The sequence below is a fragment of the Pteropus vampyrus genome, unplaced genomic scaffold (assembly GCF_000151845.1).
Source record: "Pteropus vampyrus isolate Shadow unplaced genomic scaffold, Pvam_2.0 Scaffold50, whole genome shotgun sequence".
Lineage (NCBI taxonomy): Eukaryota > Metazoa > Chordata > Mammalia > Chiroptera > Pteropodidae > Pteropus > Pteropus vampyrus.
In genome coordinates this window covers 4,943,429-4,969,594 of record NW_011888831.1, presented here as the reverse complement: position 1 = coordinate 4,969,594, position 26,166 = coordinate 4,943,429, and the positions used below count along the sequence as shown (strand labels likewise).

The window sequence follows — 26,166 nt, the reverse complement described above, 5'->3', positions numbered from 1 at the left end:
TTATTGCTTAAAATAAATGGATCATTCAACTAGAATTTTAGAGATGATTTGATTATACTATAGCAATTTTGATTGTATTAGAATATAATCTAAAGTAATGCTTCAGAATTTAGTATTTATAAATCATCCCCATGGCTATACTCAACAATTCTGGATTTAGTTTCTGTCATTGTCACTAAAATGTGTCATATATGGGAGTTTTATCTTATTTGGAGGAAAGAAAATAAAATCCCTATGCTCCACAAGAGATTTGAAATAACAGATATGACTCACCAATGAGAATTTCTTTGACTATGATAAAAATTATTTTAAATTTTTTAGTAACTTTTATCTCAATCATCAAAATTATACAAGTTCATTATAGTTTAAAAGACAAAGAAAAGCACAAAGACAAAAAAAAAAATCACCTATAACCTCACTACCCAGAGGAAAGAAATGTAATGTTCTGCTATATGTTTTTCCATTCTGTGTGTGTGTGTGTGTGTGTGATTGTTTGCTGCTATTTGTTTAACAGAATTGGGGCTATATAACTTAGAATTTTATACCCTGCTGTTTTCACTTAGCATCATCCTGTGAGTGTTTTCCCATTTGTATTAGTCAGTGTCACAGCAGGAAACAAGTGATAGACTCAGCTGGGATGTTGTTACTAAAGCGACTATTCACAGAAATGGGGGGAGGTGAAAGGATTTTGAAGTATCCGGATACAATGGGTAATTGTTACTACTTTAAAACTCACTTGAGAGCTGGGGCTGTGGACGAAGGACTGCCCCAGAGAAATTGTAGTCATTGAGGCCACAGTCAGTGACAGAACCACACTGAAGCAGAGGGAGCTTGAACACCAGTTAGTTATTGCTCAGACTTCTCTCTCCTCTACCCTTCTAACATCCTGCTGTATCTCCCATTGGCTGAACCCAAGGAGCCTGGATGATAAATCTGTAGATGTCAGTCTCCTGAGCCATAGAGAAGGGAAGAGAAGAGCAGAAAATGGATCTGGGAGGCCAACAGAGAACAGTCAGCACTTGTGACAGTAAATATGCATCAAAACACTTTTAGTGATGCTATGGCAATCGAACATAAAGAAGAATCCCAGTTAACTTCTGAGATTCTTAATGATCATTCTCTTAATTGATCATATAGGTTGGGTTCACTATTTTGGTATTTTAAATAACACTCAGAAAAGCATCCTTGAACAGAAGTAGAACTACTGGGTAAAATCATCTGAACACTTTTTTAAGCTCCTAAAATGTATCTCCAGAAAAGTTATAGTTTAATGCTCCTAACCCATAGTAGACGAGACTGCCAGTGCCATCACACCCTTATAAGTACTGAGCCTCTTTTTTAAAAGGAGAAATTTCTTATTTTTAAGGTAAATGTTATGAATTCTTTAAAAAAATATATTAGGCTCTCACAGTTGAAATAGCAGGAAGTTTGATAACTGCGTTTTGACATTTGGTGAACACGTGATTAGATCAGTAGGAAGGGATGAGATGCCTTTAGCTTTCTTGAGACAATCAGGGCTTTGGGCAGAAACCATGTCTTAACATTCATTTCTGTGCCCTTCCCCAAGCACAATGTACAAATTCCTAAGCAAAATTTTCTTAAGTGAAACAATTGGGGAACCAGCTTTTATGCTGCAGATGATTCTAAGTGAGCTGTATAGATCAGGAAATTCCAAGTTAAGCAGAGAGGCTGCTCAGTAGCCTTCTTTTTGAGTATCAGAGTCATCATAGTGAACATGACTGATTACTGGCTCACTGTTGGACTCATTCCTTCCTATTTCTGATGGTCAGAGAATTTAAACAGATGATAGTCAAAGCAAGGTCAACAGGAAAAAACTCATTGTATATGGATTTATTTGGGCCACATCCAGCCTTTCCTTCCCCCTTTTCTTTGCCTTAAGATGAGCAGTTTCCAGTTCAGGAAGCAAATGAGAAGTCCCAGCCTGACTACTTCCTGTTCCTTTTCCTCAGAACCACAAGCAGCAGTGGAGGGCTGACCATCAGCAGCCTCCTCAAGGAAAAGGAAGGCTCAGAAGTGGCCAAGTTCACTCTAGAGGAGCTCTGCCTCATCTGCAGCATCCTGAGCACAGCAGAGTACTGTCTGGCCACCACTCAGCAGGTGAGCCTCCCCGGCTGTCCACTCTCCACCTCCCTTTCCTGAACTTTCTGGGCCACTTAGCTCAGTAGGTAAGAGTGTGGGCCCTAACAAGGCCACATAAAACCTTGGGCAGACAAGTTGGCCTCCCACAGAGGAAAACTGACTGTCTAGCCAGAAGACGGCCCAGGCAGCCATCTTACAGAAGGGCCTTGTTAAAAGGATCCTGGGCAAGAAAATGTGGCTGATCTCTTCCCTGGAGTTATGTAAGCTACATAAAGGGCATGCCCTCTTGAAAGTAGGTCAGTAGCCTTGTCTCCAATATGAGACAAGCAGGAACAAACTAAATGATACTAGGACCTAACCTTTGGTGTGATGAGTCACAGTTAGTTATTCCATTCTCAGAAGTATTACTAGACTAAGCAGAATCCTTTGGGCTTTTATGTGTCTTCTGGAATTTACATAGCAGTCTCAATCTGCCTAAACAAATAACCATTGTTTGGATGCTGACGTTCAGGAACTGTGAAGCAGGAAAGGGTGATGCCTCTACTGGAGCTCCCCATTAAGAGAAGGAAGACTCAGAATAATTTTCCATTCGGCCTTAGACATGGAATTAGAAGTTCCGTTTCACATTTGGTCTGGAATTCACCTAAGGCCAAGAGAAAGAAAGTAATTGGGGAAGGTTCTGCTCTTCCCTCCCTTTTGGGTTTATTATTTACACATGTCTAGATCATAGGAAGGCAGTCATAAATTGTGGTTCAGACAGCATAGCTTGGAGCACCTGTGAGCTCAAGCAAGAATACAGGAGGCCGAATAAGAACTATTCCCCAAAAAACGCCACAGTTGGGGTTAAGCAAGCCAGAGGCAGAGGCAGAGGCAGCAGCATGCTCTGCTTGGGACCTGGCCATATTGCGTTATACAGGGAATGATCTATAAAAGTTTGGCCTTGGAGCCAGAAATGGCAATTCATTTAGCCCCAAGAACTCCCAGGGCAGGATGGCAATATCTGTGAGGATCTCCAAAGTAGGGGTCCCAGAGTTCTTTGATGCAGAAACACTATTTTGTGTGTGTGTAGAAAGAGAAAGAATCACACATATAAATAAAGTATTTTCAAAGTAAACCATGGTACCTAAAAAAAAGTTATAAAATGACTCTTAAGCCCATCCCCCTCAAATAATCATATTAGCAATTTAGAGATCTTTTTCTAATCATTTTTCATCAACATAGTTTTGTATGCTATAATCTTGACTTAATTAATTTTCATAGGTTTTTGTTGTTAACATCATAGCATTAGCATTTTTCCTGTTGCTATAATGTCTTTACTATGATCATTGTTATGGCTACATAATATTCCATTAGGGGATATACCATAAATTATTTAACAGTATCCCTAATAACTGTTTATGTTGCTTCAAGTTTTTGCTTTTATAAGTAATCCTACAAAGAATATCTAATATTTTGTGTTATTTTTCTAAAAGAACAGATTCTCAGAAGTTCTGGAAGTATTAGTAGATTAGAGACCATTTTGCTGACTCGTTAATAGATGTAGTCAATTTTTTGTTATTTAGTGAAAATTATTTTTACCTGTTATAAAAGTAAATACAGGGAGTGGCTCCATAGTGTAGTGGTTATTAGCACGTCTGCTTTACACACAGAAGGTCCTGGCTTCGCACCCAAGGTGGAGCCACTGACCATACCCCGGGTGCGCCAGGCCCCGGATGCGCCTAGTTGCCTACAGAAGTGGAGTGGTGAAGAAGAGCCTCTCTGAGGAGGTGACATTGAAGCAGAGACCTGAGAGTTGGAAAGGAGACTGCCAATTGAGAAGCTCGGAAGGGTTAGGAGGTGGGGGACCACAAAGCAAGGAAGCTGGTTAGGAGGGGTGAGCAAAGAGTGTTTCAGGGAAAGAAAGTAGGAAGTGCGAAGTATGAAGGCCCTGAGCGGGGAAAGATTTTGGTATTTCCAGAACTTTAAATGGTCAGTATAACTGTGAAGCCAGGCATGCAAGGGGGAAAGCAAGATGTGGGCAGCTGAGATAGACAGGATAGAAATCATGGTTAGAGGTTTGGTGTTTATTTTCAGTGTAATAGGAAGAGGCTGCTGAAGAATTTAAGCATTGTAAGCCTGCGCCTTAATTTGTTTCTTCAGTCCCTTGTAAATATATGTGTAGATTGTTTTTACTTTTTCAGTAGTAAACAGCACGAGAATATGAGCTTTATGAGAACAGGATCTTATCTGTTTTGTTCACTGAATAACTCCCAGACTCTTACAGAGCCTAGTATAAAATGGGCTTTCAGTAAATACTGGTCGAATTAATGAATGCTGCAAAAAAATGCTTGCTTTCATACATTGTTCTCATTATTTCATTGAAATACTTTTCTAGATGTGAAGCTGCTGGTTTAAAGTATGTATATTTAATTTTTTGCTTTTTAAATAAATTGTTTTCCAAAAGGGTCATACTAATTTATGTACCCCTAAGAAAATTTTTACATTTAAGACAAAATATTTGTTATTCTTAGAGTTCGTGTAATAAATAGATCTGGGAGTGCTAGATGAATCAATTCCCAGGATGTTTGGAGATATTTATAATTCCTGGTCAGTTGTATTTTTCTTTGGGAGCATGGCCAGTGTTTCTCATCTAGACAGAGACTGAACTGTTTTTCTTTGCCTCGGTATCCCCAGCACCTTAACACACAGGGTGGCGCATAGTAGCTCTCAGCGAATACTTTAATACTAATTTTATTGCCACCCACCACCAGAGGCTTCCAGTGTTGGAGAGTGAGCCTGCAGTTCAAGGATAGGGAGTATCCTAAAAATCCCAGTCTTTTTAAAACTAATGAAATGAATTGTCAGTGTGTCATAAGAAACAAGTACCAGCCAGTGCTAAAGGGCACAGGTTCTGGAGGAAATTTGATTCCTGTCCCTACCACTTGCTATCTTGGGTAGGTCGCTCCTCTATCTTCTCATCTCTCAGATGGGGATAAGAATCTTCTCCATAGAGTTGTGAGAATTAAATGAGTCAGTACATGAAAAGTGCCTGGAATTGTATCTGAATCATCAAACCCAGTCAATGTTAAGTATTCTTATTATAGTACTCCTTTGGATAATCATTCAGCATGTTTTTCTCTCTCTTATTTTCTAATAGTTAGAAGAAAAACTCAAAGAAAAAGTTGATGTAAGTCTGATCGAACGAATCAATCTGACTGGAGAAATGGACACATTCAGCACGTATGTACCTTGCACACTTGCAGGCTCAAGGCCTGCCCTTCAGAAAGCAGCATGTCTCAGGCTTTAGGTCACTACAGAACCTAAGAGGTTTCCAGGGCTTCCTGTTGGATCAGGATTATCCTCCACTAGCCACTAAATAAGAAGCATTAGAAGCTGCTGCAGCCGCCTCCCATTCTGCCTCCTCAGAACCAATTGTTTTTTAGCTTACAGGTCTTTATTGTTGCACTGTCTAGAATAACAAAAGAGAAGAAAGCCTCCTTTGACCATCCCTGCAAGAAAGTCAGGTCCACGGCCTCCTATCTGACTCTCTAAGTCCATGGACAGCCAGCCCCTCCTCCAGTATTTTAGAATATATAGCTGTAAGCTGACTGATTTTAGCCATATGGTATGTGTGTGTGTTTGGGTGGGAGGGTATCTCTCCCAAGATGTTCAAACTGTAAAACTTTCTTGATATAGTTCTTTTCCTGTTGTTACCTTGCAATATTTTTGTTGTGGTTTTTAAATGAGATTGGGATACGCCAAGCTTCAGCTTTCTCATCAACCACTTGAGGAAAAATCAAAATTCTCTTCTTATGTCATTTCTTCTTTTCTCAGTTTCTTTTTTTTTCCAAGTTCTGATGTAAACATTTTGGCAAACAGGTACTTTTGAAGACAGAAGCAAAGAAAGATTTTGGATGTAGCAAATAGGGAGACTAGCTGTGGAAATTTGTGTCCTGAATGAGTGGGGACAAACCTGAATAAGACCAGGACATGCAGCAAGAATGAAGAAAGAACCAAATGCTCCTCGTTGTCACTAATTCCCTTTTGAAATGAAAGTCAAGTTAGAATCTGAGTTTCTGATGTAATGATGAATCTAAATTTACACAGGTGCCTGAAACATATGCAGGGGGCTGTGTCAGTCATTCAAAAAGTCTTTTTTTTTTTTTTTAAGTTATGACCTTAGTAAATTCGTTTGATTTGCAGTGTCATCTCTAGCAGTATTCAGTTGCTGGTTCAGGATCTGGATGCTGCCTGCGATCCTGCCCTAACTGCCATGAGCAAGGTAAGGTTTTAGTAAGTGCCACTTCCTAGACTAATAAGAGTTTCCAAGAGTTTCTGTTGGCTCTTGCCTCTAGCTTCCTTGGGCTCTTAAAGTACGGCCTGAGAGAGGAATGGAAGACCTACGAGTTTCCTAAGGTGCTCAGTTTATCTTGCACCTTAGGTCAATTGTCCTTTGAGAAAAAGACATGGAAGTGTTTGCTAAATCTAAAGGAGATATTATCTTTGGTTAGTATCTGACATGTGCTTGAAAACCTTAAGTGGTCTCATCAGAATGGGCATTTTTGATAGTGCTCATATCAGTAACTCCTGACTCATTTTCATTCTTGCCCACTAAGAGGTTTTTCTGACTCCTTCTGAGCTCTGGTGGCAATGCAGGATTATTTGACCGGGTTGTGAACCATGATTTTCTGATACTAGGGCAGCCCATCAGTCAGCCTTTGGCCCTCAGCTCCCCTCCTTTGGCACTTACCACATACTGCATAGTGTTACTATTTGGCTTTTATTTGCCTGTGTCTTTTCTTCCTAAAAGAATGTAAATTCCTTAAGTATGTGGACCATATAGAACATAGAAGACTGTCATGTTTGCTGATTAAGTTGGAAACAGATAATTCTTTATTAATTTCTAAACCAAATAACATGAAGCTACCCACTCTAGAACCTTCTAGAATAGATGTCGGCAAACTACAGCCTGTGGGGCAAATCTGGCCCACTGCCTATTTTTGTAAATAAAGTTTTATTGGAACATAGCCATGCTCAGTCATTTATATGTTATCTATGGCTGTTTTTTGTTACAACAGCAGACTTAAGTAATTGCGCTGAGACCATATGGCTTGCAAAGCCCAAAATATTTACTATCTGGCTCTTTACAGAAAAAGTTTGCCAGTGCCTCTTTTAGAGTCATAGATGCTTGTAGCTTTCTTACAAATTCTGGAGAAAGAACTTCTCTGGGGTATACTGGCCAGTAGCAGAGCACGTGGAAAGAACACTGGCTTTGGAGTCAGACAAACCTAACTCTTCTCATTTTTCTTTGGAAGTGTGAGCAAATGCCTTAACCTCTCTGGGCCCAACTTACCTCATCTGTGTGTGAAATGCGAATATCTGCCTCCCAGAGTTGTGAGGATGGAGCGCAAAGAGAATAACTGACCTGGTACCAATAAATGCTAGCTCTCTTTCCCTCTTCTCGGGAGGAGTGGCCATGTCACGAGGTTATGTACGCAGACATTTGATCTGAATTTGGTTTTGTAGTAGATTGTAAATATTTAACAAAAATAGGATTAAAACCAAAACTTAGGCTTCAGGGTTTTATGAAGTTAAGTAGGGAGTCCTGAATAGCTGATGTCACAGAGTTTCTATTCAAAAGGCTAATCCCTTCGCCTTTTGCCAATCAGATGTAGATGTGTATTTCCAGTATTCTCAATGTTTACAAGCAGAAAACTCTGAGCAGGCAGGTTGATACTAACCCATTTTCTTAAAGGAGCATAGCTCTGAAGATTTGTTTTGTGCGCTCTGGTTATCCCCTAGCTGCTGGTGAACGTTTACTACATCCTGAATAAGATCTGTTCCAGCTGCCACCTCTCCTGAACTGCCACACACTTGAGATTGGAATGCAGCTGGTGAAAAAATTTTTACATTTACTAAAGGAAGAGTGAATTTTTTTTTTTTTTCAATAAAATAACAATTGTAGGGGATTTAACATTCCAGGTGTTGCTTATATGAACTGTCAGTTCACTAGGTGGATTTCCCTCAAGCTCCCCCTGACCCCACCACCCATGTCTCCCCTAGACCCCATACCAGCAGATATTAACAGAGACCATACCTCCAGAATCTTTTGTTTATATCATAGGAAAACCACAGATGTGGGAACACAGCAGCTGGGAGGCCATTACTCTTTGTCTGAGTCTTCTAGAGTTCTAGCAAAATGAAATCCATGTGATGAAAATGACCAGATATAAACAAGCCAAGTGGTCACAGATTGATTCAACATACACTTTCTGTTATTTGTGCCTGTGTCCTGTTTTGTGTAGTTTTTTCTAGAATTTTTAAAAACTTGTTTTGTGGTCATGCTTATTTCTGTCTCTGATTCCATCATTTTTGCTACTAATTGAACAGTTCAGTTCAGACTCTACCCAGCATGGTGCTGGAAGTTATAAGCCTGGGAAGGACATAGACCTTATCTCAAGGTTCTTACGAGATGAGAGGAATGTCCAAATAACTGCACTCTACTACCATAAAAAAATCAGTACCAAAATCATTCCCATAAGAAAAGTACAAAATACACCCTCTTTCAAAGACAGGAGAGTTTAGATCCAGATGGGAGAAGTGCAGAGCCTTCATAAGGAAGTGGCATTAGAAATAGACCATGAAGAATGGCGAACTTTTGAACAAACTTGTGATTAGGAAGGCATTCTGAACAGGGTGACAATTTGAGCAAAGGTTTGTAAAGTGAGGAAAACTCAGAACTTTGTGGAAATTGCCAGTCTCGTTACACATCTTTGGAATTCCACAGAGGCTCTGTACTTGCATTTACATAGTCAAGACTGGAAACAGGGAGTCTTTAAGGAGTTTATATTCTGGTGAGGAGAAAACTTTGAATAACTGATGCTGTAAATAAATGTATTTTATAAATGGCGAGAAAATGAGTGTTGGGTTTGCCAAAGTGGAGCAGAGTTGTTGGATGATTCCGAGTTGATGGAAGGAGTCTTCTTTGACAAGATGGATTAAGCCAAACAATTTGGTTAAGTCATTCTCCTGGGAGATCATTCTCATTGAAAGCGCCCCATGACTTCCGCCTTGCTTAGCACGTAGGGCTTTCATTATTTGTCTCTTCACTAACTTGTTCGTTCTTTGCCTTCCTATGCATATATCTATACTGCAGCCTCTGAGCCACTTTTACTTCTCTGAATGCGTTTCTTTTTTGTGGTTTCCATGCCTTTTTTCATTCTATTCTTTCAGCCTAGAATTATTTTCTCACTATCGTCTGCCCAATGAGCATATCCTTTAAGATATGTCTGTCCCCTTTTTTAAAAATCGAGGTATAATTCACATGTCACAGAATTAACCCTTTCAAAGTATATCATTCACAGGTTTTTAGTATGTCCACAAGGCCATGCCTAATCCAAAGTTACAAAGATTTACACCCGTATTTTCTTCTAAGCATTTTATAGCTTTAGCTCTTACATTTAGTCCTTCAGTCCATTTTGAGTTAATTTTTGTATGTGGTGTGCGGTAAGGATTTAACTTCATTCTTTTGCATGTAGATATCCAACTGTCCTTGTATCATTTGTTGAAAATACTTCTTTATCCATTGAGTGGTCTTAATACTCTTGTCAAACATTAATTGACCATAGATATATGGGTTTATTTCTAGAGTGTCAATTCTGTCCCATCGATCTGTATGACTATCCTTAGGCCAGTACCACACTGTTTTGATTATAGTAGCTTTGTAGTAAGCTTTGAAATCACGAAGTGTGAGTCCTCCATCTTTTTTCTTTTTCAAGATTTTTTGGGCTATTTTGATTGATTCTCTTGCGGTGTCACCATTTTTTGTCTCACCCCGAGTGTCTTTTTCCCTCAAGACACTATAGTACGTAGACTACCTCTACTCTGTTATACAATTATTTTTATATCTCTGTCTCCCCTGTTAATCTTTGAACAGCGTGAAGACTTATTCAGTTTTAGATCTACATGGCGTAGCATAGTACTTGTTTAATGGTAGTACAGTAAGTCCTCGCTTAATGTCACTAGGTTCTGCGACATAAAGTAAAACAATATATAACAAAACCAATTTTACCAATAGGCTAATTGATATAAATAAGAATTAAGTTCCTACAGCATTATAACAAAATGACATTGAATGAAACATTATTTGAGGACTTGCTATATTCATTGAATGGCTTTGAAGATGAAGGCAGGAAGAAAAAAAAACTAAAGTCCGTAGTCACCTTTCTGACAAAAGAATGATGACCACTTGAGACAGAGATAATTGTACTGAACAGATTTAGTTGTGTGAAGCAGGTAGGCATAAGAGTAGGAGACTTGGGTGTCTTTATAAGAAATGGCGGGAACGAAGACCCTGAAACCTTAAGGTGCATACAGGTGCTTTTGAAGATAATGTGATGCTTCTTGATGGTCCTTGATAGCAGGGCTTCTTACTTCAACAAGTAGCATCCTGGAGCTGACCGAGAAAGGTCAGAATTACAGCATGCCCACATCCAGCCATTAGCTCCCCCAGGTGTAGGCAAAAGCCCTGCTGCTGGAAAGGAGAGGAAAACACAGAGGGGTAAAGTTTGGTAGAAAACATAGGCACAAGTGGCCTTAAGCAGGCTACGCCTACGTGGAGGAAGTGAGAGTTTAGTGGTATTTCTGATACTGTAACTTTGAGATTATAATAGTGTTACCGATAAGTTTCCCCTCCCATATTGTATTATTTTCTTAGATAAGCTCTGTGAGATGATAATAAGTTATCATTTATGGAGCACTTAACAGGAATCAACACCTAAATGCATTTTCTCATTTAATTCTGACAATAAATTTATAAGGTGGCTATGTTATTTCCTACCCCCTCTCACAGATAAGGGAACTGAAACTCAGAGAATATAAGTTACTTGTCCATGATCTCTTAGCAGGTGCCAGAGACAGGATTCGAACTCAGGTCTCTCTGCAGGATTGTACCACATTATACATACAGAATAAGAGTAAGTCATTTGGGTAGATGTGGAAACAGAGGCAAAAGCAGCTTAAGTAACTTTCTTAAAAGTGGAAGAACAATAAGTCAGTGTGTGCCCAGTACTGCTAGGTTCACATGAGTACTCATGCATACTCGAATCTGAGCTCTTCAGGCATCCTTTAAATGTTTGTCTTCAGCTTTTCTTGATCTGACACCATGACTTTTCCACAGAGAATAAGTTGAGAAGCCAACCCGAGTAGTCTAGTTTGCTTTGCCAGTTCCTTCCTGAAAACTAATGAATTGTCATTCTGGTGTGTTTGTTTGTTTCCTTTTTCAGAATATGCCCAAAGTCATAAAGCTTTATAACCGTAAAGCCAGAAATAGAACCAATTTTCCTGATTCTTGAAATGGTAGTTGTTTGAAGTGTTTGTGTGGAAATACGAAGAGTTCTGTCTTTTAAATGTAAATTCTGTAAATCCTTAAGAATTAGTATGTCTGATTATGGCGTTACAGATAGGATTTTTTTTTTTTTTTTTTTTTTTAAATTCTGCGACTTCCTTTGAAGGGACCATTGGTTCCCTGGTCCTCTCCTTGCTAAGTCCTTTTCTTAGGGCTACTCACATCACGAGGTTGAAAGAATTTCTTTCCAAAATCAAACACGCTTAGCTTTTTGCCCATTAATGGTAATTTTAAAATAAAACAGAAAGAAGAAACTGAGCAAATTAAATTTCCTTACTGTCTGGCATGTAATTTCTATTAGATTTCAAGATTGTGAACATGTACTAATTTAGGAGGCCGAATTACTTACTAATCCCCCAAAGACATTTTGAAATAGCTAGAACAGTCCTCAAATCTGTTCTCATTTTCCTCAGTCATTAAAATGTAGATCTGTTTCAGGAGGCCCACAGAACTGCGTGATTAAGAAATCTTCAAGTTCGCTTTCCACCTGTAATCAAAGCACATCTTTCTTTTTTCCTAAAAAAAGATTTATTATGACCAAAGGAAATCACATTCATTATAGAAAATAGACTTTTAAAAGAAAGAAAACTTAAATCACCCATAATTCCAATGAATGGATATATTTGTCTTTCTTTTTATGTATTTTTAAATAAGTTCATACTTTACTGTTTTATGACCCATTTTTCTCATTTAGCAGGTTTTGTTTTCTCTATCATTTAATCTCAAACGACAGTATTTTAATGATCGCATAGTATTCCATAGTACAGAGTATTTGTTATTAAAATCATAACATAGTAGTTAACATTTACCATGGAATTAATACATGCTGGGCACTATGTTAAGAGCATTTCATGCATTATCTTTCAAAACTATACAGACTTTAGGTGTTATTATTATCCTAGTTTTATAGCTGAGAAAACCAAGGCCCAGAGAGGTTAGATAACTTGCCCAAGTCACACACTAGGTTATATAGACAGTATTAGAATTCATAACTGGCAGACTTCAGAGTTCTTCATTTTAAGTACTATACTTTACCCTTTCTCTTAAAATGTATGTAATCAGTTCACATGATGGAGTTTTAAGTTATTTCCAATTTTTCACATTTATAAACAGTCTGTCAATGAACATCTGTGTGTGTGTTTCTAAAGTCATAACTATTAACTTCAGAATAATTGCCTTAAAGGGAATTGCAGAGATCAAAAGCTATATAAAATGTTAAGATTTTTGATAGATGCTTTCAAATTATTTTTAAGAAAGGTTGTACAAATTCACCTTTCCATTAGCCCAGCAGTGAGTGGGGGGAGAGGGGATATATATATTCATCTTCTTTAAACCTTTGTTGCTCTACTTTCTATTCTGTATCTTCTTGATTTTCTTTTGGAGTTAAGCAACATGTATCCTCGACCAAAGAGGTGAGAAGAGTCATTGTGTACAACTTCATACTATATGTAGATTTTGCTTGCTTCGGTTCCTTCAGCTAATTTCAAGTTCAGTTAGAATGGTAATACTTCTTTTGGAAAGCAACCTGGCAAAATGGAAAGACATGGACTTTGGAGTTAGACAGATCTATTTCTAGATCTCAACTGTGCTAATTTCTCACTTATGCTTCATTAGACAAGACATTTATTGTCCTCTAGACTTTCTTATCATCTGTAAAGCAGGAGAATAATACCTTCTTCACTGCATTATGATAAGCAGTCAGTTCATGTGAAGATGTCAGATGTGGTGCTTAATACATAGCAGGTGCTCAGGAAATGTTTCTTTCCCTTTTTATTCCCCGCATAGTGCCTGATCCAGTGCTGTACATGCAGATGGTACCTATAAATGTAGCAAATGCTTGTCGTATGAGTGAGAGTAACCCAGACAAGCCCTAACATGTGTGCGTGTGTGCATGCCTGAGCAAAAGCCACTGCTTGGAGCCAGTGTCCCAGCACCCTAAACAAAAACACTAGACTCCACTTGTCTGAAATGCTCCCAGAATCCAAATGTCTGAGTCTGTGCTCTGTATATCTCTAGTCCTGTGATCAAATGAATAGGTAGAAATTTGAATTTTTAGTTAAGGAAAATTAGTTTCTCAGGAGACCTCTTTCCAAGCTTCACATAGCCATACAGACAGCCAAGTTCCACATTAAGCTGGTGGAGCTCTGTTCTCTGCTGAGTGGATTGGTCAGAATTCTCTGCTACAGTGAGCCCTCTCTAAGAAGTGATTATCTCCTCAACTTTCCCTGTGAAGTGTTGACATCAACCACACACTCCTTCCTCAGGTGATAGAAGCAATGGGCAGCGGTGATGCCCTGAGCTCCACAATCTGTCCCTGTGGCTATATGTTGGGTCCTGGAGGCTGCAGCATTGTTTTCTTGATCCTTTCTTTGCTTGTGTTTCTGTCAACCCTACATCTTAGTTACTACTTCTTTGCAGATTGTTTTTCTTGTGATTTTATCTAGTGCCAGTACTATTCAACCCCACCCCACCCCCTAAACAAAAAACACAAAAGGAAAAACTTTAAGTATGGAGAAGTAAATTTTAAATGTCAAATGCCAAGTTTACCTGGAAAACTTGGAATCTTATTTCTCCTGATGGCTTTTCATGTTTGTTCTTCTAATGCAAGCTACTGTTCTTTCTTCTTTTTTAAAGAATACTTTGCTCAATCTCTATATTTTATTAACTTCTCCTTAAGAAACTGGACTTACCTTGAACTAAGGTCCAATAAGTGCTTTTATTCTTTTCTTAAAAAATGTTTTTTTAATAAGTATCTAGGAAGCAGCCTGGCTTAGTGCTTGGGCTTTAGACAGATCTGGGTTGTCTCTACCCTGCCATTTACCAGCTGTGTAACTTTGGGTAAGTTACCCAACCTCTTTGAGCTTTTTGAGTTTCCTCATTTATAAGGTTGCTATGAGCGTTATATGACATCATGTATAAATAGTAAATGAGGTGTTGTATTCGAAGTGCCAGGCAAAGCAGCCTACACATGATAAGTCCTAATGTAGGTACCTTGGGACATTCAGATTACAACCCAGACTTTAAGTCATCTCAGGTGGATGATGGCAAAAATCAACCATCTGAGGCAATGACTGAACAGAATCACTGCTAACTATATTCTGCACATTTTAAAAAATAATAATAAACATGATGTCAACTTTCTTTATTCTTTAGTACTTTAAATTGTTTTCTTACTTTGTTAAGCTGACTTAAACTGAAAATCAGGAATCCTCTTGAGTTTTGCTAATACTTCTGTGAACTTGACCAGTGAAGTCATAACTGGCTAAAGTATGAAAGCAAATCCAATCTTTTCACATATATTTCAATGTGGGCAAGTGCTGACATGGCCAGCGGTGATCAAGAGGGATTGGCTCACCAGCAGGAACTTGAAGTCCCACATCCTACACTCCATTTTGTTTCAAAGTTGCTTTGTAACCAATGACAGGGCATATAACCACCTCCCTTTAGGGTCTTCTTCTATTAACAGAACTGTAAGGTTTAGATAATTGTTTATTAACTTTTTGAGATGTTGGAATATAAAATGCTGCCACTTTAGACAACAGTAGTCATCACTATGGAAGCACCTCGTGTCAGTTGGAGGCTGGCACACCAAGCTCCTTTCCCAGTTCCGTGTGTTTCCCTGGGGCATTCTGTGCTAAGCATCACTGCAAAGCTGGGGAGAACGAGATGAAGTATAGACATTGACAGTATCTGTCAGTGTTCGCCTCACCCAGTGAGCTCATTTCAAATCACCTAGGATGCTCATTGTTTGGATGGATCGAATCTCTAAAAGCAGGTGGAAAAAGAAGCTTCTTCAATAAGATAAAAGCAAATGAGGAAAACATTATGCGTAACCAAAGCATTAGAATATATTCAGTTCATATTAGATCTTTCTACTGTTTCTCCATTATTTGTTACTATTTTTTCTCCAGTAAAAAATTAGAGACCTTTTTCTGTCTAGAGCCTCAAGACTTAATGTCTCTGGGCCTTGGTTTTTCTTATCTATAAAATGAAGATGGAGATCCCTTCTTGCTTTTCTGTGGTTCTGTGCTTATACTTACCTAAAGCTTTTAGAATATAAGTGTCTGCTGATTTGAAGAAACATTAGGAAAAAACATAGAGTCACTTGAGCTTCCCAGGAGCTGAAGAATCATGCATGTACAATACGATTCTTTTAAACAAGTTCTCTCAGTATTGAATTTTTCCTTTCCCCAAGAGCTCTATAAAAATAGTGTTTTCTTGCCAGAGACATCAAGGCCTCAGAACTACTGCCCTCCTTCTATGAACATATTATATGGTTTGTGTTTGGCTTAGGATCTTTTTAACAGACAGCCCAGCTCCATTCTGAGAGGCTGACTCAGCAGAGCTCCTCCAGCACATTCCCACTCTTTTCAGGATTAGAGTGCCCAACCTCTGCCAGCTTCCGGACAGGCGGGGGGTTGATGCTGCCTTTCTTCTCTTGTGTGTTCCCAAGAGGGAAGAGACTCTACAGTGTTGCTTCTTTGTCTGTTTTGCTGTTGGTACTTTCCAGAGCAATTTCCCAACTTCTCAGGTTGTTAGAGCTTGAGCCAAGCAGTCTCTTTTGTCCATGGCCTGGTCAGGGACCATATCAGTCCTCTTAGCGATGCTCATCTCCCCCACCCCTGCCACCCACACAGTTCCTGCGCCATTTTCCTTCCCTGTTCCCCTGTCACTTTCTTACCCTCTGACCTGCCCTTTAGGTTTGCCAGAGAGCCTCTCTCCTTTCCTTTGATTGAAATCCTGACATAATCCCAAAGGTTTGAGGAATGAGAATCTAACATTTTTTTATGAAAAATTTCAATTATATGCAAAAGTAAAGAAAACAGTATAATGAACCTCATGTACCCATCACCCAGATTCACTAAGTTTGTTTCATCTGCTCCTCCCTACCCCAGATATTTTGAAGCAAGTCTCACATGTCATATCATTTCTAGTTTCCTTTTTAAAAAAATTCTCAACTCCTCTCAGTTTACTTGAGAGAAAAGCATAAGTTAGCTCTTGGCCAGGTTTCATTTCATTTAGCCCAGCCACTTCTCTGGCCTCCCAAGCTACTAATCTGCTCAGAAGTAGATGTCCCTCTCCTGTTCTCCTACAGTCTTTTTTTGGTAGAATAGCTGACAGAAGAATAGGATCCAGTTCATCTGCCTGGTGAGGGTTCCTTTAGAAGATGGCCACCTAGGTGGGAAGGGAAGGCTGTTTCAAGCATGAGGGAGACAGGGTAGGAAAAGATGCCTGAGTGACACTTCGCTGTCATGGATAAGATGGGAATACTTGTTTTTATTCACAATTACCCACTACCAACTGGGTAAGACAAACTCCTCAAAACAAAATGGCCGCTGCGATGGCAAGCTATGGCCTAATTTCCACTTTCCCCTGACCCTTTTCTGGTAACAGGTAAGGCTGTCCTCCTGTGAGGGATCTAAAGGCTTGTCCTGCCCTATCTCCCTTTTCAGATGCAGTGGCAGAATGTGGAACATGTTGGTGACCAGAGCCCCTACGTCACTTCTGTCATTCTTCACATTAAGCAAAACGTCCCCATCATCCGTGACAACCTGGCTTCGACGCGAAAATACTTCACTCAGTTCTGCATTAAATTTGCGAAGTAAGTCCTGGAACATTATCATCATTGGGTTATGCTAATGCTATACTTACTACCAGCATGCTCATAATCTACGTGTCCCCACCATCCAGCTGGAGCTTATTCTGGTGCCAGCAGGCAGAATAATTTTTTTTGTGCCCCAAATAAGCATAATAATAAGGAATGTAGTTAGCATTAATATATTGGCCAGATGGAAAACCAGAGGAGAGAAGGAGCAATTAGGGGGATCGTTTTATAAACTATATAAATGTCTAACCAATGCACTATATACTTGAAACTAATTTTTTTTTAAAGTGTAATAATAAAACTAAATGCACTGAAGTCACAGATAACAGTAACAGCAGTACAGTCATCAACCAGACCAAGGCAAAGAGAAATGAGCTGAGGGATCCTGTTATTTTTAATTATGTGGACATAACTGTGCCCCTGCCTCCCCGTTTGAATAATTAAAATTATTTTTCAGTGATTCCATATATATAAAGGTAGGAACCGTCAGTTCTGTTCCTTTTGAGCCTTCTCTTCCTCCTTCCCCGTAGTACCTATTAATGTGGCTACCAAAATTTATTCACTTGTAGATGGCCTTGAGTCCAAAGAAAGTACCAGAAATTGGGAAGGGCAAGTCAGGGAGCTGTTCTACGAAGGTTGTTGGAGTGAACACTGAGCTGCTGTTTTCCTGCCATGTCCTCACATGTGACCATTTCTGGTTTGATGTTTTGAAGCAGGGAAATAGTTTGGTCCTTTGCCAGTCAGTCAGCATCTCGCTGTAGTACTGTTTCCCCTGAGACCAGACAATGCAGAGGTCAGTGCCCCTCTGACCAGTTACCAAACAAGCGCTTCGGCAAGTTCTCAGGAAAGGGCTTCAGGAAGGTCAGCCCTGTCCAAGCTACTGTGTTTAGATTGTTCTCATCCAAGTCCCAGAAGGTGATTTAGGACTCCAGGTTTCTGTCATCCCCAAATCTCTCCCCGTTTGCATTCAATTAAGTCTTTCCTCTCCTTCACAAATAAATCCCCAAGGAACAACAGTTATGGAGTAGCTTGTGGTGTCAGCTTCAGTTTCCAGTTTGTCAAGAAGGGATAGAGTGGACTCTCCAGGGAGACGTTAATGTTTGCAGTATGGCAGGTGACCCAGGAGTTGACATTTCCTTTACTCTCTGGGTGCTCATTAATGTGTGTTAAAAGCATTGCCGATAAATCACATGGTGACACTCTCCAAAACCCCTGGTAGAAACAGCATCTCTATAAAAATTTACCATGGCCAAAAATCTCCAGTGTGGTTGTACAGGGGTCTGACTGAGCTCACGTTAAAGTGAGTAAGGGATTCCTTTTCTTGGCTAGTCCCGGCATCGGCCTTACAGCCTCTCAGAGCCGTTTCATTTTATTACTAAGCCCATACTGGATGAGCTGGGAGTAGGACGGCTATCTCTCACATCTGGAAAAGTTTAACTTGTGATCTAGAAAGGGGCTTTCTGGTTTAATTCGTGGTACCCTCTCATCCTTGTAGAATCCCAGTTGAAGACTTGAAACCTCAGAGGTTGGGGCTGTGAGAAGACCTTCCCCCAGCCAAGAGCAATAGCTACCACCACCTCAAGGGGCTGGAGATATGCTTAGCAGTTATTCACTACATTGCTGGACTTCTCCCCCAAAGACATGTCCCCGGTCCCTGTATTTTCCCTATGTCACCCCCAGTAGACTAACACACAGCCTGTTTGAGGGCATAACTGAAGCCTACTCTAGTGTAAAGTAACTTAGTTTATAAACTGTGTGTACTCTTCCAGTTAGTCAACCTCACATTCTTGTTTGGCCTGACTCTAGTTTGAAGAATCCATTCTAAATAGTCCCTGTTCTCCCTCCTGATCAGCAGACCTTCCCATAGATCTGATCTCTGGAGTTTAAATTCCTTTCTCTTTAACTTCCTTTCCTTTCTCACCAATGCAAAGCCATAGATGTTGTTTCTTTTTGCCTCCATTTGGTCTGTGAAGCAACAGCCTTTCCTGTTTAAACATCAAGATCGCCCTCCTCCGCCCCCAGTTGAAACTACTATTTGAAACACAAGTGACTTCCCTCGTCCACTAAGCTGATTCTCCTCCATTCAGTAATGGAGCTAATAAGACAAATTTCTTAACAGTGGCTGGGAGGATAAAATAAGAAGTCATGTGTAAACTTCCTGATAAAGTGCTAGTACCAAGCTGACGTTCAAAAAGTGGTAGCTGCTACCATTATTATTTATTATTTATTCAACATACATTCTCTTGAGAACTTGCTATGTCCCAGACACAGAATTAAATGCTTTGGCCATAATAGACATGGTCCCTATTTTCATTTGCCTTAGAGTCAAGTAGAGGGAAACTGACATGTGAACAAGTATAATAAAGTAGGTTAGGTGGTTAGCTAGAAGTCTGTGGACTCTACGTAGAATATGATGGAAAGAATATGGTGATGGAGGAAAGGCTTCATAGGAGAGATGTCCTTGAGCAGAGCCCAAGAGATGTATGTGTACTGACCCACAAGGCTGTAGAGAAGAGCGTTCTAGGCAGAGGGAGCAGTGTAAGCAAAATCACAGAGGCATTAAATATCCTGCAGAATCATGGGATCTGCAAGTAGCTCAACCGGGTTAAAGCATACAGTGCCAAGGCTTAGCATGATGAGACTGGACTCAGAGAATCTAGACAATCAAGGAAGGCCTTGTCTGCAGCCTTACAAGAGTTTTAATCAGGAGAAGGTCTTGATTATATTTGCATTTGAAATAAGTCCGTTTGGCAGCAGATAGATTAGAAAGGGTGAGACTGAAGGCTGGGATACCAGTTAGGAAACAGTTGAGAGCTCAAGAAAGGGCAGGCAGTAATGGGAATGGTTGGAAGGGTGGATATAGGAGTTCAGGGGAAGAGCCGATAACTGATCGGATAGTGGGATTGAGGGTGAGGGAGCCCTCTTGAGTAATTCCCAGTTTCTGACTTAGATGACTGGGTAGATGAGATCCAGTCCACTGAGCCTGGATTCTGGAATGAGGCTGAGTCATGGATATGCTGGGGTGGATGTGCCAGTAGGCCATTCCGATAGGATGTCCAGTAGGTCGTTGGATATTAGAGTGTGCACAAGTGTACAGAAAAAGATGGAGAAATATCGAAGAGGATGGAGATCAGCAGCCTGAGAGCAGCATTTGTAGAGTGAAATGAGTGCTAGCCAGCTTTTGTCTCAGCCTACAAATCCTGCTTTATTGCCACCGTTTCTCTTTTGGCCATTAGCCCTTATGACCATCCCCCCTTCCACCACCCCCACCCCCAACCCCCACCCGCAGTCTGTAACTCTGGATCTGGCCTTGATTATAGGCATTTCTAGTTCCCACACCTTCCGTTCTACATCAGTACAATCCAGTTTCCCTACTCAGGCCCTTGCAGTTTTTTTCCTAAAAATCCCTCCTGACCTATTCAAATTTAATTCTCCCTTTCCCCAAACCAGCATCATTATTGGTTCACCTAATCCAAGTTGCCCTTCAGCCCTAGGTAAATTGGAGAGATCATATATTTTGTTCCTGATCCGACAGTTACTCCTTAACAATTATTTCCTATTTTTGCATTTAAGATCCCCTAACCACCTTACGTATATTCTACTCTCATATCTGTTAGGATTTTTGCAGCTACTAATAACAGAAGCCCTGACTCAAACAGACTTAAACAGAAGGTAAACTTTATTTCATGTAAACCAGAAGCCCAGAGTAGGGACAGATCCAAGAATGGTTGATCAGTGGTTCAGCAACATCATTAAGGACCCAGGTTTTTACGCTGCTCCCCTTAGGGCTGGCTTCATCCTCATAATGGTGGGAAAATGGCCGCTCTAGATGATATAACCAAATACAAGAATACCCTAAAGAAGAAGAGTCTTGCCCCAGCCATGCAATAAAATACCTCTAGTCTGAATGGGCCAACTTAGATCACGTCCCCATCTCAAGACCGACAACAGTTACCAAGGGAATGCCATACCCTGACTGGCTGAGGCTAATTAGAATTCACCTCTATAGAGTAGGAGGAATTAACTTTTCTTTTACATCCCAAGGCCATGTATATCTAAATAAAACCAAGAAAGAAAAGGAAGGCAATAGATGCTGGTAGGCTACAGAAGTATCTACTTAATTCTCAGTTTCTTTATGGAAGGAAGTGAGTCCTTGAAATTTTTTCTGCAGTTCTTTACAAAAGAGAAAATAAGCCTAATTCGTCACCTCTTTTTTTTATCCACAGCTCCTTCATTCCCAAGTTCATCACCCACCTCTTCAAGTGCAAGCCAATTAGCATGGTGGGAGCAGAACAGGTGAGGTGAATTTGATATAGGGCCTTTTCTTCCTGACTTTAGTCATAGACCACATACATACCTTTATAGTACAGATCTGATCTGGAGTACAATTGCTGATTTCCCCTCTTTGGGAATAGTGTGATGACCTAATAGCTTAATTCAGTTATCCATTTATTCAACAATATTTTGTTGAGCACATACTAAATTCTAGGTGCAGGGTATAACACAGTGAACAAGACAGAAAAGATCTTAGCTTCATGATGCTTACATTCTATAAGAAGAGATAGGTAATATACAATTTAACAAAGAAATTAAAAGATAATTTCAACTTAAGTATGCTAAAGGGTATAAAGCTGGGTTATGTGAAAGAATATCTTAGGGGCATGAGGGAATAATGGCTTTAGAGTGGAAGGTCAGAGAGGCTACCCTGAGAGCTGGGGCTTGAGAGGGACAAAGCGAAAAGTGTCCAGACAGAGGCTCTGTTTATTTTGGATCCCATAGTTGCTGGGGCAGAATCCACTTAAGAGTAGCAAAGAAAGGCTTATCTTTTTGGTGCTGAAAAACTCTGTTCACCTCACCCAAGATTCCTTCCTTGATTAGCCCCACTCCATTCACTTGAATTCTGTGCTTCAAGACATCTCTTCATAGACTGTGTCACATTAGCACTGATGAGTCGAGTTACGTGCTACAGCAGAATCACCTCATTTCAGCTACCACCTATTCAGACTATTCAAAGTATGAGCAGTTTGAGTTCAAAATGAGCAGTTTGAGTTCAGAGAGCAGCTTACGCTTACTTTTGAAGAAGCAAACAATGATATTCATCCCCTAATTCTTTAAAAATACCTACTTAGATATAAACTACTTAAATACTGATCATAAATGATTCTCATATATTAAAACAAATTCCAGGCCTCTATCTGGCAACACTTAGTGAACCTATTTCAGTTACTTTTTATATTTGAAAGAACTCGACTATGTTTTTAAGTTAGAAGGTTATATAATTCAAGGCATTTTCTGATCTTCTACGTAATTAGTCAGCTTGGTACAGGCTCAGCTCTCTCCCAGCTTAGTGACTTGCCCTCACACTGGGCTCTAGGCTGTGCTGGTCCATCATACCTCTGGAAGATGGCAAGTTGGCATATGTCCAGTGCATCATGGATCTCATGAAGCATGAAAGCCAGAGATGTAATACCTGTGAATATCAGGAATCTCTGAATCTGATAAGTACAGTGTGTTTTTATACTCTTTTTGTGAGTGGCCTTCTAGGTTATGGAACGGCAGTATGGCGTGAGCATTAAGGTTATGGGCTCCAGAATCACGGAGGTCTGAGGCTGAATCCTGTCTGCAGCATAACAACTGTTTGTCCTTAGATGAGTTACTTAACCTCCCACCACTTTAGTTTCCTCGTCTGTAAAATGGGGTTAATCCTAGTACTGCCTCACAGGGTAGTTACGAGGATTAAACAAGATAATGACACAATATCTGGCACATGGTAAGCCCCCAACAAATGCCAGCTCTTACTAATTTAAGCTTCTTCAGACCAAGGACACGACTTTGTTTCTGTTTTCATTTCCCATCTCTCTGCATAGTAACACCTAGTCAACGCTTGCTGCTGGCTGTCTGGCTGACCAGCTTTAACCAGAGTCAAAAATATTGTCTCAGAAAACCTCTTGAGAGGTTGTGTGGATTCAGACACTGACTGTGTCTGACTGTAACATTTCAGTGTTTTGAAACTCTAGACTCTTGTATGGAATAAGCATAGAGCTAATTCTTAGTTAGAAACAGCAGCCTAATGCCCCTCCCCCAACATGTTGTCTCCAATTTCATTAGCCTGTGTTCACTGAGAATTGATTCTGTTCATCTCACTGTTTTGTGTAATCAGAGAGGATGTGGAGTGATTACGATCTGTGTATCTAGAAGAAGCTTTAGAGTTCTCAGTTACTAGGTTTCTGTCTCTAGACCTGATGAAGCCACTGGAACACAAAGTTGACTCATTGAGAACATGCATTCATGAGACTGCAGCTTTCCCAGGCCTTGCTAGCTGATTTAGTCTCTCATAATCCTGATATTTTCATATTGTCACATAAATCTAATATCATATCTATTTTCCTCAGGTTTTCTCTTCCTTAAAAGAATGTTAAAATAATCAGCTCGGAAGCAAAGCCCATATCTTCAAAAATATCAGTTTAGCCAGTATTTACTTCTGCTTCGAGACATGGATGGGAACCTTAAGGTTTTACTTTCTCAGACCCCAGGCAAATATGAGTGGGTGATATGGGAGTGTGGATCTCAACAGGCCCAGCCTGGGGGATGGCGTGATGGGAACCAAAGGACAATGTGGCCTTTGAAAGAGTCCCACATGAAGTTCAGGTTTAGCTGGGTCTATGCTTGCCTGAAATATCTGGGCTTAGAAACCCAAACAGTCATGTAGCCAAAGGTATGATCACTCAGGCAGCAATGTTCATAGACTGAACTTCTTCTAGCAGCTGTAAACTGAGCTTAAATAAAACTGTGACATTCAAATCTAAGATTTAGCTAATCTCAACCGCCTCTGCTTTGCCACAAAGCTACTACATCCTAAATATAGATTATACTTTAATACACGTGCTGAAATAAGGAAAGGAGACATTTTCCTGCTCTTCCTGATTACTGATTTGAGCCCCAGAGCCCTCTTGAACAATTGCAAGGGCCATGTGGAACTGAGCCATACCAGTATTTGTAATGCTTCTTGCTAGTTTGTGATTTTCAGAGAATCTGATGGGATTTGCAAGGTCACTAAGTAGTCTGTAGCCATGGTGTCTATGAGCACACAGCAGAAATGGAATCTATTTGCACCAACTTAACTATAGAGGAAGCAGCATAATATGGTGTAGGGAAAAGAACTCTGAGACTTGGGAGCCCCCACTCTGCTATTAATGGTCCCCATGATCATAGGCAGTTGCTTCCCTGCTCTGGGCTCAGTTTCCATTTGTTTAAATAAAAACACTGAACCAGACACTCTTCACGCACTCCTTTTAGATCTGTCATATTATGGAGTCTGAAATATTTTAAGTAATATATTTTTTATCTGTGAGGTTATTTTCTTTTCCTTTGTATTATCCTCATATGCTATCTTGACTTTTTTGTGGTAAAACATGCAAAACATAAAATTTACCATTTTAACCATGTTTAAGTGTACAGTTTAATAGTATTAAGTACATTCACATTGTTGTTCTGCCATCCCCTCCATCCATCTCCAGACCTTTTCATCTTCCCATACTGAAACTCCATTCCCATTAAACACTGACCTTCCATTCTGCCCTTCCCCCAGCTCCTAGCAACCACCATTCTACTTTCTATCTCTATGAATATGACTACTCTGGGTACCTCACATAAGTGGAATTAGATAATAGCTGTTCTTTTGTGTCCGGCTTATTTCACTTAACATGTCTTCAGGGTTTATTTAGGTTGTAGCATATTTCAGAATTTCCTTCCTTTTTAAGGCTGGATAACATTCCATTCTATGTATATAACATGTTTTAACCATACTGACTTTAAAATTCACATGATTCAAAACCATATGGAAAAAATGGTTTAAAGCAAGTTTTAGATTTTTTTTAAAACCCAAACACCAAGAAAAGGGAAAAAGAAAATCAGGTAGTATGTATAACATTGCAGTTGGAAAAATAAGAAAGTAGAATGGTTATTTTTCAGACATAGTTCTTTTCAGTAAATATCCTAAATGTAGCAAGTGTTTTTAAACACTCCTTTTAAAAAAATAGGTTTCAATACCTACAAATTATAGATTAAAATAAACCTTAACAAACTAGGAATAGAAGGGAAATTGTTGAATCTGATAAAGGGTATATATAAAAACTTATGAGAGGGTATGGATTACATGGGTAAATTCATTTGGCAAAATTGTACAGTTAAGAATTGTACATTTTAATGTATGTATATTTTACCTCAAAAAAATTAAGTGAGGGATAGGGAGTGATCATAGCAGGGTTTCTCAACTTTTACACCATTGGCTTATGGAGCCAGAGAATCTTTCGTTGTGGGGGCTTATACTTTACAAGTTGTTGAGCAGCATCACTTACCACACTACCCACTAGTTGCCAGTAACACCCTTCCAGTTTTGACAATCAGAAATCTCTCCAGACGTCACCAGATATGTGGGTGGGGGTTGGGGGAATGGACCAAATCACCCCCAGCTGAGAACCACAGGATTTAGAAGCATAAGTGAAATAAGATGAGAATACCAGAATGCCTTTGGTGGTTGCAGCTGGGTGATAGATGCATAAAGATTTATGATACTATTGTGTTTACTTCATCTATGTTTGAAATTCTCCATAACAAAATCTAAAAGATAATAATAGTATCCACACCCACATGTATTCACTCATGTGTAATCCGAAATAAAATTTTATTTGGGGATCGACACAAAACTTTCATACTTTTGCAATTAAACTAACTTCCTTCTAGATTTTCTGATTTTAGAACTTGAGTTAGGAAAGTTAAACTTTCTCCTTTCTTTTTTTGAATGCATGTGCTTCTGCCCAGATAGTAGAGCTTTCTCCGTTTCACACATCACTTTTCTCCTTCTAAAGAGCTTTTCGAATCTCTTATCTACCCAGCCACTCACTTTTCTCTGTCTGATTAAGCTCTGGCCCATCTTGATTTCTATGAGACCATCCTTTCCACTGAGAGCTCAAAGCCTCTTCTATCACTCAGTCAAAAAAGGTCCCCTCTTTTCATGCCACACAGAGCGAGGAGACAGGCACAACCATGCTCTAGAGGCATTTACAGCCATCAGCAA

The 26,166-nt window shown here is 39.7% G+C and overlaps 1 protein-coding gene across 4 annotated transcripts in view; it reads left to right on the top strand.

Moving 5' to 3' along the window:
• Positions 1-26,166, top strand: part of VPS53 (VPS53, GARP complex subunit) — an 89,100-nt gene that overhangs the window by 47,444 nt on the left and 15,490 nt on the right. For all 4 annotated transcript variants that reach the window (XM_023530530.1, XM_023530529.1, XM_023530532.1 and 1 more), the window contains 5 exons: positions 1,971-2,118; positions 5,237-5,319; positions 6,283-6,361; positions 16,939-17,087; positions 21,317-21,386. In XM_023530530.1, the coding sequence (XP_023386298.1) occupies positions 1,971-2,118; positions 5,237-5,319; positions 6,283-6,361; positions 16,939-17,087; positions 21,317-21,386 (529 nt within the window). The remainder of the gene's footprint in view (positions 1-1,970; positions 2,119-5,236; positions 5,320-6,282; positions 6,362-16,938; positions 17,088-21,316; positions 21,387-26,166) is intronic.